Source organism: Esox lucius, chromosome 1 (genome assembly GCF_011004845.1).
Source record: "Esox lucius isolate fEsoLuc1 chromosome 1, fEsoLuc1.pri, whole genome shotgun sequence".
In the NCBI taxonomy this organism is placed as follows: Eukaryota; Metazoa; Chordata; class Actinopteri; order Esociformes; family Esocidae; genus Esox; species Esox lucius.
The window spans coordinates 2,728,148-2,741,348 of record NC_047569.1 but is presented as its reverse complement, the minus strand read 5'-3'; the positions used below and the strand labels follow the sequence as shown (position 1 = coordinate 2,741,348).

General features: G+C 41.3%; 1 protein-coding gene across 6 annotated transcripts in view; it reads left to right on the top strand.

The window, feature by feature from the left end:
- The window catches only part of frya (furry homolog a (Drosophila)), a 190,521-nt gene that overhangs the window by 105,056 nt on the left and 72,264 nt on the right, over nt 1-13,201 (top strand). For all 6 annotated transcript variants that reach the window (XM_020044499.2, XM_020044498.2, XM_013133157.3 and 3 more), the window contains exons 22-24: nt 6,965-7,224; nt 11,567-11,756; nt 12,128-12,255. In XM_020044499.2, coding sequence (XP_019900058.2) covers nt 6,965-7,224; nt 11,567-11,756; nt 12,128-12,255 — 578 coding nt within the window. The remainder of the gene's footprint in view (nt 1-6,964; nt 7,225-11,566; nt 11,757-12,127; nt 12,256-13,201) is intronic.

Below are 13,201 nucleotides of genomic sequence, written 5' to 3'. Positions count from 1 at the left end.
CTTTCAATTTGTTTGGCCAGGCTAGAAAACGTCAGCTTATCTTTTTGCCCTGGCTCACCTATCTGGCCAGATATTTTAAAATCTTTGCGCCACATGGAGCCATTAGGGGTTGCTGGGGTCAAATTCTTTCCTTGTTTGATGAAACTGGCAGGGGTGGTCATGTTTGTTTTCATTAAGTCATACATCGCGTTCTCTTTTTCTTTCAATGACAGCCTTAGCGCCTCTACCTCTTTCTGGAGGTTTTCCTGTGACTCAATTTGACTGGAGATTTCGCTTTCACTTACGTTTGTTGCCGAATCGATTTTGTCTATTATGTCATGAATACTAAGGAGGTCTGACATACCCTCATCCTCTAGGTCGGCCAACTCTTCCCGTTCAAGATACTTTATTACATGTGAAATCACTTGGCTGCGAGTTTTACCAGTTACATGTTCTTTCACTGGTCCTGAAATCTGCAGTTCATTGCATACTTTAATCAGCTGTTCGATGGTCAGTTTGTACAACGCTCCTTTAACCTCCAGTTGCAGCCTCTCCAATTCGGATTCCATTTTATCATAAGCAGTAAAATGAGGGTTATCTGACTTAATTGGCTTTTGCTACACCCTAGTAGGCAGTTTTGCTCACTTCAGGATACAAGGTGCCAGGTCCGTCCGAAGTCCACTTCCACCGCTCTGCTGAACTCTCTTCTCTGATATCTGAGTTGTTTGACGGGATGTTTGACTCAAGGACTCCACTTATAGCTCAGGGGTGATCCTCAAACCAAACCTCTCAGCAGTGCCTCCAAATGTTGTACCCTTAAAAAGGGAAAAAAGTAGCGGGAAGGTTTAAGAAACACACAAGACGCTGCTCTCGCCTTCACTCGTCTGTATTGAATCAGTTGAACAATGTATACAATAAACCATACACTTCTTGCACTTGTACACATTCTAAGGCTTTCTAATTTCTTTTTAACTAAATTACCATATAAAATGTGAATTGTTTTAAACAAAGTTATCAAAATACATTTTAATACTCCTTTTTAAATGGGTTCTCAAGTAACATTAAATGAATTATACTTTTAACAATATTCAGCAGTATTCAGTATCTCAGCATCACAATAAATCACCCTTATAGTGATAATTACACAATAACCTTTACAGCAAAAACGTGTGTACACACTGTAAACACTCATATGTGTCGAGACTCGGACACGACGGAGCCACGAGATACTTAGCAGCTAGCATAAAATTACACACCTACGCGGTTATCACAAAACTCTTTAAACAATGCAAAAACTGTCTTATTTACTCATATAAAACCACAATATCATAACGATTTATATTATAAACATGTTTTAATATCTACATTGCTTTGTGAGTGGTAACTACCTTAAAAAGGGAAAAAAGTAGCGGGAAGGTTTAAGAAACACACAAGACGCTGCTCTCGCCTTCACTCGTCTGTATTGAATGAGGAAGAAAAGCGCGCGCCTGCGATCCCCCTACAGAAGCCCCAAGGCATTACTAATACATTGACGAATAATCAATCTATACACGGATCAGCATTATCTGAATTCTGCTTCTCAATAATACGGTTTTTAACAGTGACGAACTTAATGTGTATTCTAATATAACCATTAATATAACAGACTATTGTAAATTAAATGAGTTAGAACCACTTGTCACAAATGCATCCTTCAATTCATCACTGTTAAAGTCCTCTCATGCCAATTAGATGTCATCACAAATGTTCTGCTCCTCCAAATGTCAGACAGTCAGTTATGAACCATTTCTTTGGCAGGCCGATGTAACAGAACGAAAAAGTCAGATGTATATTCCAAGGTGTTGTCCTTCATATCTCAAATGCAGACATAGCTCTGGTTGTCTTCATTCTAGCTGCTTTATCAGCCAGGTCCAGAGAATCTGTGTTCTCCCTTGCGAACTCCAAGATGACCAGTTTTAGCTAAAGGCTCTAGAGCTAAAGGCCATGTAGAAAGTGACTGGTTACGAGCACCAGAAAATTCACTTTCCCTCAGTGACTTCAATTCACTGTGTCTAACCTTTTATCACTGAAATCCTCTTGTGGCGTGTCGTCGATCCCAGGTTCCTCTCTCAGCTACCTGGACAGCAGATGAGTGTACCTAGTATGGACACAATCAGCGTAGCATGATGTTGTGCAGTAGATCTTTCCGCCCCCGTAAACGTTGTCCATAACCGGAGCTTTCCTCGCCTCCATCCTCTCGGTTGGAGGTTGCCTTCTCCATCACATTGCAGAATCATCAGGACTCGAGTCAGTCCAGCTCACAGGAACCCAGCATCCTGTAGACGTGCGGCACCTAGACGTGCAGCGCTCCAGAGTAGTAGGACAGTCTGTCTGTGAGATCCATCTCATCTCAGCCACCTCACAGTTGTCCTTTTAAGCCAAGCTCAGTCTCTCTCTGGGCTCCAACAAGTCCTCTATTGCCAAATCGCTTTCAAGTGTCCTGTATCTGAAGTGTGAATTATCCTTATGAAGATTAATTGCAACTGCACAGTACACCATCACAAATGTCCATTACATTAGCTTATTGCATCTCGCTGATACATTAGAATCACACACTATCAAACCCTATATTTCCAATATCTCTCTATTTCATTTGTCCAAATAGATTAGAACAGTTGAAATAAATAACAGTATCGTTAAAACATTAACATCTCTGGTGCTTCTGTTCTGCTAGTGTAGCAAACTAACAATTCCACTCTTTTCTATAGTTGGTTTAACAACCAACACAAAGAATAGAAGAACACAATTTCACATTTCTCATTACTGTTCCAATAACTCATCAGTTAAGATAGTTTACTTACATTGAAGTACCACTCTCTTAGAGTAGTTCATGAACAATTCTCAGTTAACCATCTAACCAGATCACAGTTGCTATATAATTCACATCTGATTGTATTGTATCGGAACTACAATCAAATTCACCCTTGTTTCGCATAAATGATCAAATACCTCATTTCAAATCAAACATTTCACACCATCTTGAAGGTCAGCTAACATAACTGTTATTTAGCCTAATTTCTCTACAAGATGAAACTCAGTGTGAATGTCTCCAAGTCTCTTCTTATTATCCTAGCACATCAAAGACACTCTGAAATCCTGTAATAAATCATGACCCCCGCCTTTTTCACCTTTATCACCCCAGGGCTCAACCTGGAGTGGGGGGTGGTCTACTAACCTAAGAATAAGTCCAACCTCATTGGACAGAGTGGTGTTATCTTGAGACCAGGCAATAGAAAGCCGACCTTACACTTCAAAGAAGCTTCTGTTAACCATTAACATTCCAATGATTGCCTACTAGGACAGAACTTTAATTAGAATTAGAATACACAATTTTGATAATGTAACTTGGTTTTCCAGAAATATAACTTGATGCAGAATTATTTTCTCAATATCAATTAAAACATTGCAAAATTTAGTAAACATGTAAGAAATAACAAAATGTACTCCCTGCACGTTTTTACCCACTTATTCCAGAATGCATGAGATTAAAATGATTACTTCTAATCAAATATTTAACAAACTGAACAGTAACACTCCCATCAAATGAGTTATTTCTTAGCTAAACCAAGTCAAAATGCTAGGATGTATTCTACTCAACCATAACCATGTTAGATTTCGCATAAAACATACTTTTCAAAACCCAATTAAACAAACTAGATTATTCACGTAACTTCTTTAAGTACCTATTTAATTTGCTTTGAACTCTAAGTTCAACTCTTTTTCATTTGAACTCTAAGTTTAACTCTTTTCCACTATAGATAATCATTTCATACAATCCCCCCCTGCTTTCACGACAGAGTCAACGGAAAATTACTCCAAGCATGAAAGCAGAACCATTACAGGACAAAAATGAAAAGAAAATATAATTGTAAATACAAACGAAGTGAAAGTAAATCATTAATTAACCAAATCCAATTGAACATTTAAAATAGCATGTTTAATTTTACGGGTTTATTTAAACGGGGAATAAACAAGCTTTGGCTATTTGGGGAAAAACAGGCAGTGGACATTTTACCCTCTTTTGCAGGCTATGACTATATTGGCTGAACCCAGTCTTCATGGAAAACAGCGTGTTATCTTTACACTAAAGACTTCGGCCATTCTACTCCATACACGGAGAGAGAAAACACTATTTTAACCCATCATTACGAAACCATATTTTACCAAATCAGAGAATCATCATTATACCAATTTCCAAGCTATCCCTCTTATTAAACTTAGGCCATTATTTTCAAAAACACCTAAGTTAGCAGGCTAACACTCCCACATGTGCCAGCCACCAGCACAACAGTAGGAGGCAAATTCAATTTCACAATTTCAGCACAAAGGCAAAAGCCAAAAGAGTAGGCCTCGCATAATAACCATATAAACAACGCAATGTAAGTGTTCACCCAAACGCACATCTCATGTCAATTTCATTGAGATCCCTATTGACGACGTTGACTATTTCTATGATGGTTCAGATTCTCGTACAGTTTCTGGCCATCCCACTTTTGCGTATCTGGTCGTTGTTACTCATGCCTTGGTGGAGAGCACGCGTCTACTCTCCGCTTACTGCACAAGCAGTTGAGTTGTTGGCTTTTACCTGAGCCTGTATTGGATCACTGGAGCATGGATCTACACTGATCTGTATTGGTTCTCTTTATGGGTTTGGTGGAATGCATGATTTTGTCACACTATGGAAGCACCATGGCTTCCTTCCTTTTACTTATGAATCTATTCACCACTTTGCTCTGGTCATTCTTTAATTATATCCTCCTTACACAGCTGATTCTTGTTATGGGGTATTGAGCTCATATCTCTAATGCTGACTGTGTCTTCTCTTATTGATGCCTCTGGTGTGTGACTGGCTGGGGATTTGCGCTCAGCCATACGGAGGTCCTGTTTTCTTTCTTCAGAATTCGTATGGGGGTGTCTTCTGGGCTGATCACTGGGCCTGTCTCCGGGAACACCATCGTGATGTCCTCCAGTGTTGTCCCCTGCTTTTGGGCTCTGGATCCTCTAGCCAGGGATCCAGACCCCAACTCCAAATTTAATCAAACACACAACGGATCTCCTCTGTCACAGCTGAGTCAGGACACAGGCGCAGAGTAGAGGGAAGACATCCTTTTAATGGATCTTAGGAAAACAAACAGAAAAACCAAAAGGCAAGTACGACCATGAACTGAAGCGCAGCAAAACGCACGCTAGTTATAAACAATTACCAACAACCAAAGGACAAACAGGGCAACTTAAATCCCCAATTAGAAGCAATAGAGAGGATTGGGGATAATTAAACAGTTGTGCACATAGAGATACCAAGAGGCACCTCTGCAGTCAGGCCCTGACTGTGGCCTCCAGGCACATAGAGATGCCTAGAGGCACCTCTGCCAGGACCATACCAAGTCGATTGTAAGGTCTCGATGCAAAATTATGTAGTGTAAGAATTACATTCTGGCAAAGGAAGGGGGTGTATGTATGTGAAAAGTGAGCATTGATGCACTTTCATCCGTTCCAAAGATTCTAATGTCACTAATATTATTAGTCGATTGAAAGGTTTACAAGATCAAGTCATAGTGAAATCTCATCCAATGGGTGGGATATTTTTTGTTTGCGTGGTTTGGTCCATTTGGATTGATGTTAGTACATTTTTTGTTTTGTGTTTTCTTTAACATTCTTACTCTGGATAATTGTTTCTTGTTTTGTGTGTTTGAATGGTTGCAAGTGTTTTTGTCCAATCCATTCCGGTTAGTGATGTGAAATTATAACTGTATCTATGCTTGTGTTATTGTTAATAATGCTGGACATGTGAAAGGAAGCGTGACTATTTCAAATTCTGTTGAGCTTTCATTTTTAGTAACAATAAAAGGAATGTGATAGAAATTTTAAACTGAGAACCAAAATATGATGTTTTGATGTTATTATTATTTTATATTACATTGGTCATTTGTATTAATTTCTATAGTGGTTTCATTTAGTATGTGGTGACCTAGGTAAATGAGAAATTAACAGACCATAGGGTCCTCTATTTTTCTGTTGAAGAGATCTTAGCTTGACCAGAGAATGACCTGGTAACTACTCAAGTGGGAACACTTCTAACATGATGACTTAATTCATACTGAAACTATAGGTACCATGTACCAAACAGCGGTACGTACCGAACCATGGACCCACTGTACCGTTGCATCCCTGGTACTGTAGATGATGAGATCCCCAAACCTTTCGTAATTACTCGTTAAGAAATGTTATTCTTAAGTTGATGCACTATTTGCCTGTGCAGTCTTTCACAGACTGATGAACCCCTTCCCATCTTTTCTTTGGAAAGACTCATCCTCTCTTGGATGCTCTTTTTATACCTAACCATGTTACTGATTTGTTGCCAGTTAACCTAATTAGTTATGAGATATTCCACCATGTTCTTTTTCTGTATTACACAAGTCTTTTGTTGCACCTGTACCAGCTTTTTTGAAATGTGTTGCTGACATCAAAAAGTGGGCATATATTTTTTCAAGGAACAATACCATACCATACCATACCATCTTCTTCCGCTTATCCGGGGCCGGGTCGCGGGGGCAGCAGTCTAAGCAGGGATGCCCAGACTTCCCTCTCCCCAGACACTTCCTCAAGGAACAATAACATTTGTTAACAGTTGTCTTTACTATTTTCTATTTAATATATGGTTTAAATGATTTGCACATTATTGCATTCTATTTTTATTTACATTTTACACAGCGTCCCAATGTTTTTGGAAACGGGGTTGTATGTCTTAACTGTAAAAGTTATGTATGTCTCAGTTTGATTCCCCAATAAAAAAAAAAATCTCAGGAAGTCAGTGAAAATGTACATTAAATGTGTGAAAGAAAGAGAAGTTCTTCATTTCAGAAGGTGAAAGAATTGTGAATTTCATTTTCTGAAATGATTGAAATCCTGTACCCTCCTGTATCTCAATTCCATTCCTTTTTTTTAGACTACCGTCCCGTTGGGCCACCAAGTGGACTTTCAGTGGTTGGTGGAGTGGAATTCCCTGCTGGTCAACAGCCACTACGACATCCGCAGCCCTTCCCACGTGTGGATCCTTGCCCAGTCGGTCAAGGACCCCTGGGTGCTCTGTCTCTATAGCCTGCTGCGCCAGGACCATCTGCCCAAACACTGTCCCACAGCCCTCAGCTACGCCTGGCCCTACGCCTTCACACGCATGCAGCTGCTCATGCCACTAGTTGACCCCACGTGAGTGCCGACCAACTGTGGCTCCTGAGTGAATAGAGTAAATATTTGGGTAACCCTTTAAATTAAAGCCTGTTACTTACAGAGTAGGTCCCATGTAACTACATAGTAACAAGAATATAAGTACTGGCTAAAAATGGGTAGTTATGTAGGAACAATGTAGGTGTTACGTGTACTTATATGAACGAAGAACAATACTACTGTAGAAGTATTTAGTAAACAGACAGGTGATAAAAAAACAATTTGAGAGTATATAATTGTCATCAACTGGGGATGTCGTCGGGCGGTGGAAGGAATACTTCAAGGATCTCCTCAATCCCGCCGTCTTCCATTGAGGAAGCAGAGGATGAGGGCTCAGGGATGGACTCGTCCATCACCCGGGCTGAAGTCACTGAGGTATTCAAGAATCTTTTTAAGAAGGCGGACCGGAGGGTGTGTTCCAACTATAGGGGGATCACACTTCTCAGCCTGCCCGGGAAAGTCTATGCCAGGGTTCTGGAGAGGAGAATGCGGCCGATAGTAGAACCTCGGTTTCAGGAGGAAAAGTGTGGTTTTCGTCTGGGCTGTGGAACACTGGACCAGCTCTATACCCTCTACAGGGTGATGGAGGGTTCATGGGAGTTTGCCCAACCAATCCACATGTGTTTTGTGGATTTGGAGAAGGCATTCGACTGTGTCCCTCGTGGCATCCTGTGGAGAGTGCTTCGGGAATATGGGGTCCTGGGTCATTTGCTAAGGGCTGTCAGGTCCCTGTACGACCGAAGCAGGAGCTTGGTCCGCATTGCCAGCAGTAAGTCAGACTTGTTCCCAGTACATGATGGACAGAATTTCTAGGCGCAGCCAGGGGCCGGAGGGTGTCAGGTTTGGGGACCACACAATTTCGTCTCTGCTCTTTGCGGATGATGTTGTCGTGTTGGCCCCTTCAAACCAGGACCTTCAGCATGCACTGGGACGGTTTGCAGCCGAGTGTGAAGCAGTGGGGATGAGAATCAGTACCTCCAAATCCGAGGCCATGGTCCTCAATCGAAAAAGGGTGGCTTGCCCACTTCAGGTTGGTGGAGAGTACCTGCCTCAAGTGGAGGAGTTTAAGCATCTAGGGGTCTTGTTCACGAGTGAGGGAAGGATGGAACGGGAGATTGACAGACGGATCGGTGCAGCTTCTGCAGTAATGCGGTCGATGTATCGGTCTGTCGTGGAGAAGAAAGAGCTGAACTCTGAAGCTCTCGATTTACCGGTCAATCTACGTTCCTACTCTTACCTATGGTCATGAGCTTTGGGTCATGACCGAAAGGACAAGATCCCGGATACAGGCGGCCGAAATGAGCTTTCTCCGCAGAGTGGCTGGGCGATCCCTTAGAGATAGGGTGAGAAGCTCGGTCACCCGGGAGGAGCTCAGAGTAGAGCCGCTGCTCCTCCACATCGAGAGGAGGAGCAGCGGCCTTCCCACCTCCGGAACGCCTTCCTGGGAAGGTGTTCCGTTCCCGTCCCACCGGGAGTAGACCCCGGGGAAGACCTAGAACACGGTGGAGGGACTACCTCGGTGTCCCCCCCGGAAGAGCTGGAGGAAGTGTCTAGGGAGAGGGATGTTTGGGCATCTCTGCTTAGACTGCTGCCCCCGCGACCCGGCCCTGGATAAGCGGAAGATGATGATGATGATGATTGTCATTCTTATTCGTGCTTATGAATTTACCATTTAAATGTGACTTTACTAATAATTTTTTTGCAAGTTTGCTCGCACAGTTAAGGATTCAAGAGAAAAAAAAGAGAAATTATGCGCATTTCTCAGCTATGCACAACTTTTCACCACCAACACACGCTTTGGGCAATCGGTTTTTGCCAAACCAAAAGCCGCGTTGACATCAATCACAAATGGATCAATTGATTTTAGATGCGTGTTACAAATCAAGCCACAGAAAACCCACAGAAAATGTTTTTTTCTCCAATATGCTGGATCAAAATTGCTCCAATGTAAGCTATTATGTTGAGAAGCTGACGAAGGAAATGGATAGGCTTAACAAATAAGAGTTTGTCAGATTTTACTGTTGTTGAGGACAATCAAACTCCAACATTAGAAGGCACACTTTAGGAGGCAACATTAGAAGGTGGCTGGCTCACTATGCAAATCTCATGTTGTGTTTACAAATTTAGATACAAATAAGGTCCATTAGCTCGTGGTGGAAATACACATTAAAAATAGTCTATTTTGTAATAACACCTGATAAAATTAAAATAAATGTGGTAAATTATCATTTGTTTTCAGTTAATAACATACCTTTATCATCCTGTTGTAGCTTATTCTTTCCTATACCTTGTGAACTTCACCCTTACTTACCATGTAAGTTCCTAGTAAGTCCATCTTTAAGAAGTTCTTATATGGTAACAACAACACTTGTCAGTGCTAGGAAAGAGGGCTGTAATTTCAAGCAGTGTCTGTTTCCACATAGTTACCATGTAGTTACAAGGAAAGAGGGCTGTAATTTAAAGCAGTGTCTGTTCCAACATAGTTACAGTGTAGTTACAAGGAAAAAGGGCTGTAATTTGAAGCGGTATCTGTTCCCACAGTAGATACACAGTAGTTACAACTGCTAAGCAAGTACATTTTGGTGTAGTCGAATGAAGCCGAGTCTGATTCACAATACTTAAAACATTTAACACCTCAAACTAATTAATTAATGACAATTTAAAATGAGAGGGTATGTTTAAAATAAAATAAATCTAGAATGAAAATGAATCAAAATGTTATATAGATATATGTACCATTTGGAAAGAGATATAATGACATTTAAAAAACACATCTGTCAATTATAAATAAAATAAAAAAATAAAAAATGATATACTATTACAAACAACTACTATACCACCACTGCTATCTGAACCTTCTGTTTTTAAATATATTTATATATTTATTTTAAATTGTAAGCAATTCTGAGCTTTATATCCAAAAAGGTTGCTTTGCTGGTCCGGTGTGCTGTCCATGTACGCCATTTGAAATAATCTGTAACCACACAGCCTCTACCAAGCTTGGTAAAAAAAATAGTAAATCTGATACAATTACTGGACTTGAGCATTACATTTTTTATAATTTACCATTGTTTGCTCAAATTTTACTGAAATCATATTTTACACATCCCATTTTGATGACACCAGTGTGTACAAATGTTTTAAAGATACTTTTTACATCTTGTTGAATAAATAACAGAAAGATCTGTAATTATCTCATGTTGTGCTGGTCTAACAGAGAGCTGGATCCAAACTCATGCCAAAAATGAAAGAAAACATTTGAAATCACAGGCTGTTCCAATTTGTGTGAATTTCATCACATCAACTCATAATGTGACTCAAAAGTGTGTATGGCCCCCAGGTGCCCGTATGCACTCCTGATAACGTCTGGGCATTCTCCTGATGAGACCGCGGAAGGTGTCGTGGGGGATCTCCTCCAAGACCTGAATCAGGGCATCAGTGAGCTTCTGGACAGTCTGTGGTGCTACTTGGCTGTGTCAGATGCACCGATACATAACATCCCAGAGGATGGGGGATTTGATTCAGGTCTGGGGGTCTGGGGCACGTGAGGGCCAGTTAATGCAATTAAATCCTTCTTCATCCAGGAACTGGCTACACACTCTGGCCACATGAGGCCGGGCATTGTCCTCCACCAGATGATGCCCACTGCACCAGCATTAAGTTTGGGTCTGAGGATTTCATCCCGGTACCTAACAGTAGTCAGGTTACCACTGGCTGGCACATGGAGGTCTGTGCAACCCTCCAGGAATATGCCTCCCCATACCATCACTGACCCACCAAACCAGTCATGCTAGATGATGTTGCAGGCAGTATAACGTTCCTCAGTGTCTCCAGACTCTTTCACATCTGTCACATGTGCTCAGTGTGAAGCTGCTCTCATCTGTGAAGACCTGCCTATTCTGGTGTTCCCTGACAAATGCCAATCGAGCTACACGGTGCTGGGCTGTGAGCACAGGTCTAACTAGAGGACGTCGGGCCCTCATACCACCCTCATGGAGTCAGTTTCTGACAGTTTGGTCAGAAACTTGCACACCATCAGCCTGCTGTAGGTCAATTTGTAGGGCTCTGGCAGTACTCCTCCAGTACGTCCTCACCCAAAGGAGCAGACACCGGTCCTGAGGCTAGGTTGTTACCCTTCTATGGCCCAGTCCAGCTCTCCTTGTGTAACAACCTTGTATCTCTTCCATGCTCTTGAGTTTGTACTGGGAGACACAACAAACCTTGCTAAGGCACACACAGATATGCCATCCTGGAGGAGATGGACTACCTGTGCAACCTGAACTAACGTTGTGTCTATTTTCTTTTTTCCCATGGTTCCCCCCAGTAACCCAGTGTACGCTAAAAAGACATGCAGCCCATCTGGTGGTGTGGATGGTTACGTGACCCTGTGGCGAAACTATCTGATCCTGTGTTTTGGAGTGGCGAGGCCCAGCATCATGAGCCCCGGCCACCTAAGAGCCTCCACTCATGAGATCACGGCTACTACCCCTGATGGTAGCATCAGCTACGAAAAGGTAGATATCTATAACTCCCCTTCTCAATTCTACATTGTCCCAGCTAACTCCTTGATGTACTAACTATCTCCCCATGGAGAATAACTCCACAATGGAATGAAAACTCATCATAGATCCAAACCTCCTGTTGTAGTGACTCACCCTCCATGGGGACTAACTAACTCCACATTGGATTAACTAGCTCCCCAAAGCTAGTTGGAGTGAAAATCAACTGTATGGTAGCTCTGCACAAGTGTGTTATTTATACTATTATGTATGGATGGTTGTGCCAGGTGATTAGAAGTTCCTGTTTGATGTTCAATATGTTGTGTGTTAACAAGGTTGTTGGTACGAGGTTGTGTGTGTAGTATAATGTTTTTGAGTGTGTGTAGCAGATTATCGGAACCCCCTCAGTTGCGTGGCTTCTGAAGCAGCTGGTCCCTCTGATGAGAGCAGACAGCATCGAGCTGACAGAATCCTTGGTGCTGGGCTTTGGACGCACCAACTCCCTGGTCTTTAGGTACAACCCACTAAAACACACATGCTTGCATAGCCTTGTACAGTGTTTCTATTCTTTCTGGGAGCATAAAACAAAATAAAATCATATTATAAATTCAACCCTAAACCTAACCCCCATGAATCTGCAAATAGTCCTGATAAAGTAGGATTATTTTATATTTTACTATCCTTGTGGGGATAGGAATGTAATTGGTGAAATTAAAACACACACACACAAACACACCCAGACTAAACACACCCAGACAAATATATCAGTTTTACAGATTTTGCTTTGAAAATATTGAATAACCTGTTTTGGTAAAGTCCTGCCATTTTGGCTGTCTGGATGAATGAGCGAATGACAAAATCATAACATCCATTTTAATGTCACATTAAAAAAGCAGGTAGATATGTAAAGCCATGCAAAGCTACAGTCTACACTGAAATATTAATGATAGTACAGTAGCAATTATGGTTGGACTACACTACCGTTCAAAACTTTGGGGTCACTTAGAAATGTCCTTGTTTTCAAAAGAGAAGCACATTTTGTGTCCATTAAAATTACATCGAATTTATCAGAAATACAGTGTTGACATTGTTAATGTTGTAAATTACTTTTGTAGCTGTAAACGGCTGATTTGTAATGGAATATCTACAGAGGCCAATTTTCAGCAACCATCAGTCCTGTGTTTCAATGGCACATTGTGTTTGCTAATCCAAGTTTATCAAAAAGGATAACTGATCATTAGAAATCCCTTTTGCAATTATGTTATCACAGCTGAAACTGTTGTGCTGATTAAAGAAATGATTAAACTGGCCTTCTTTTGACTAGTTGAGTATCTGGAGAGATACTCAACTCAAAAAGGCCAGAAACAAAGAACCTCCTTCTGAAAGTCGTCACTCTATTCTTATTGTAAGAAATGAAGGGTATTTCAATTGGGAAATACTACCATACTTTTGAACAGTAG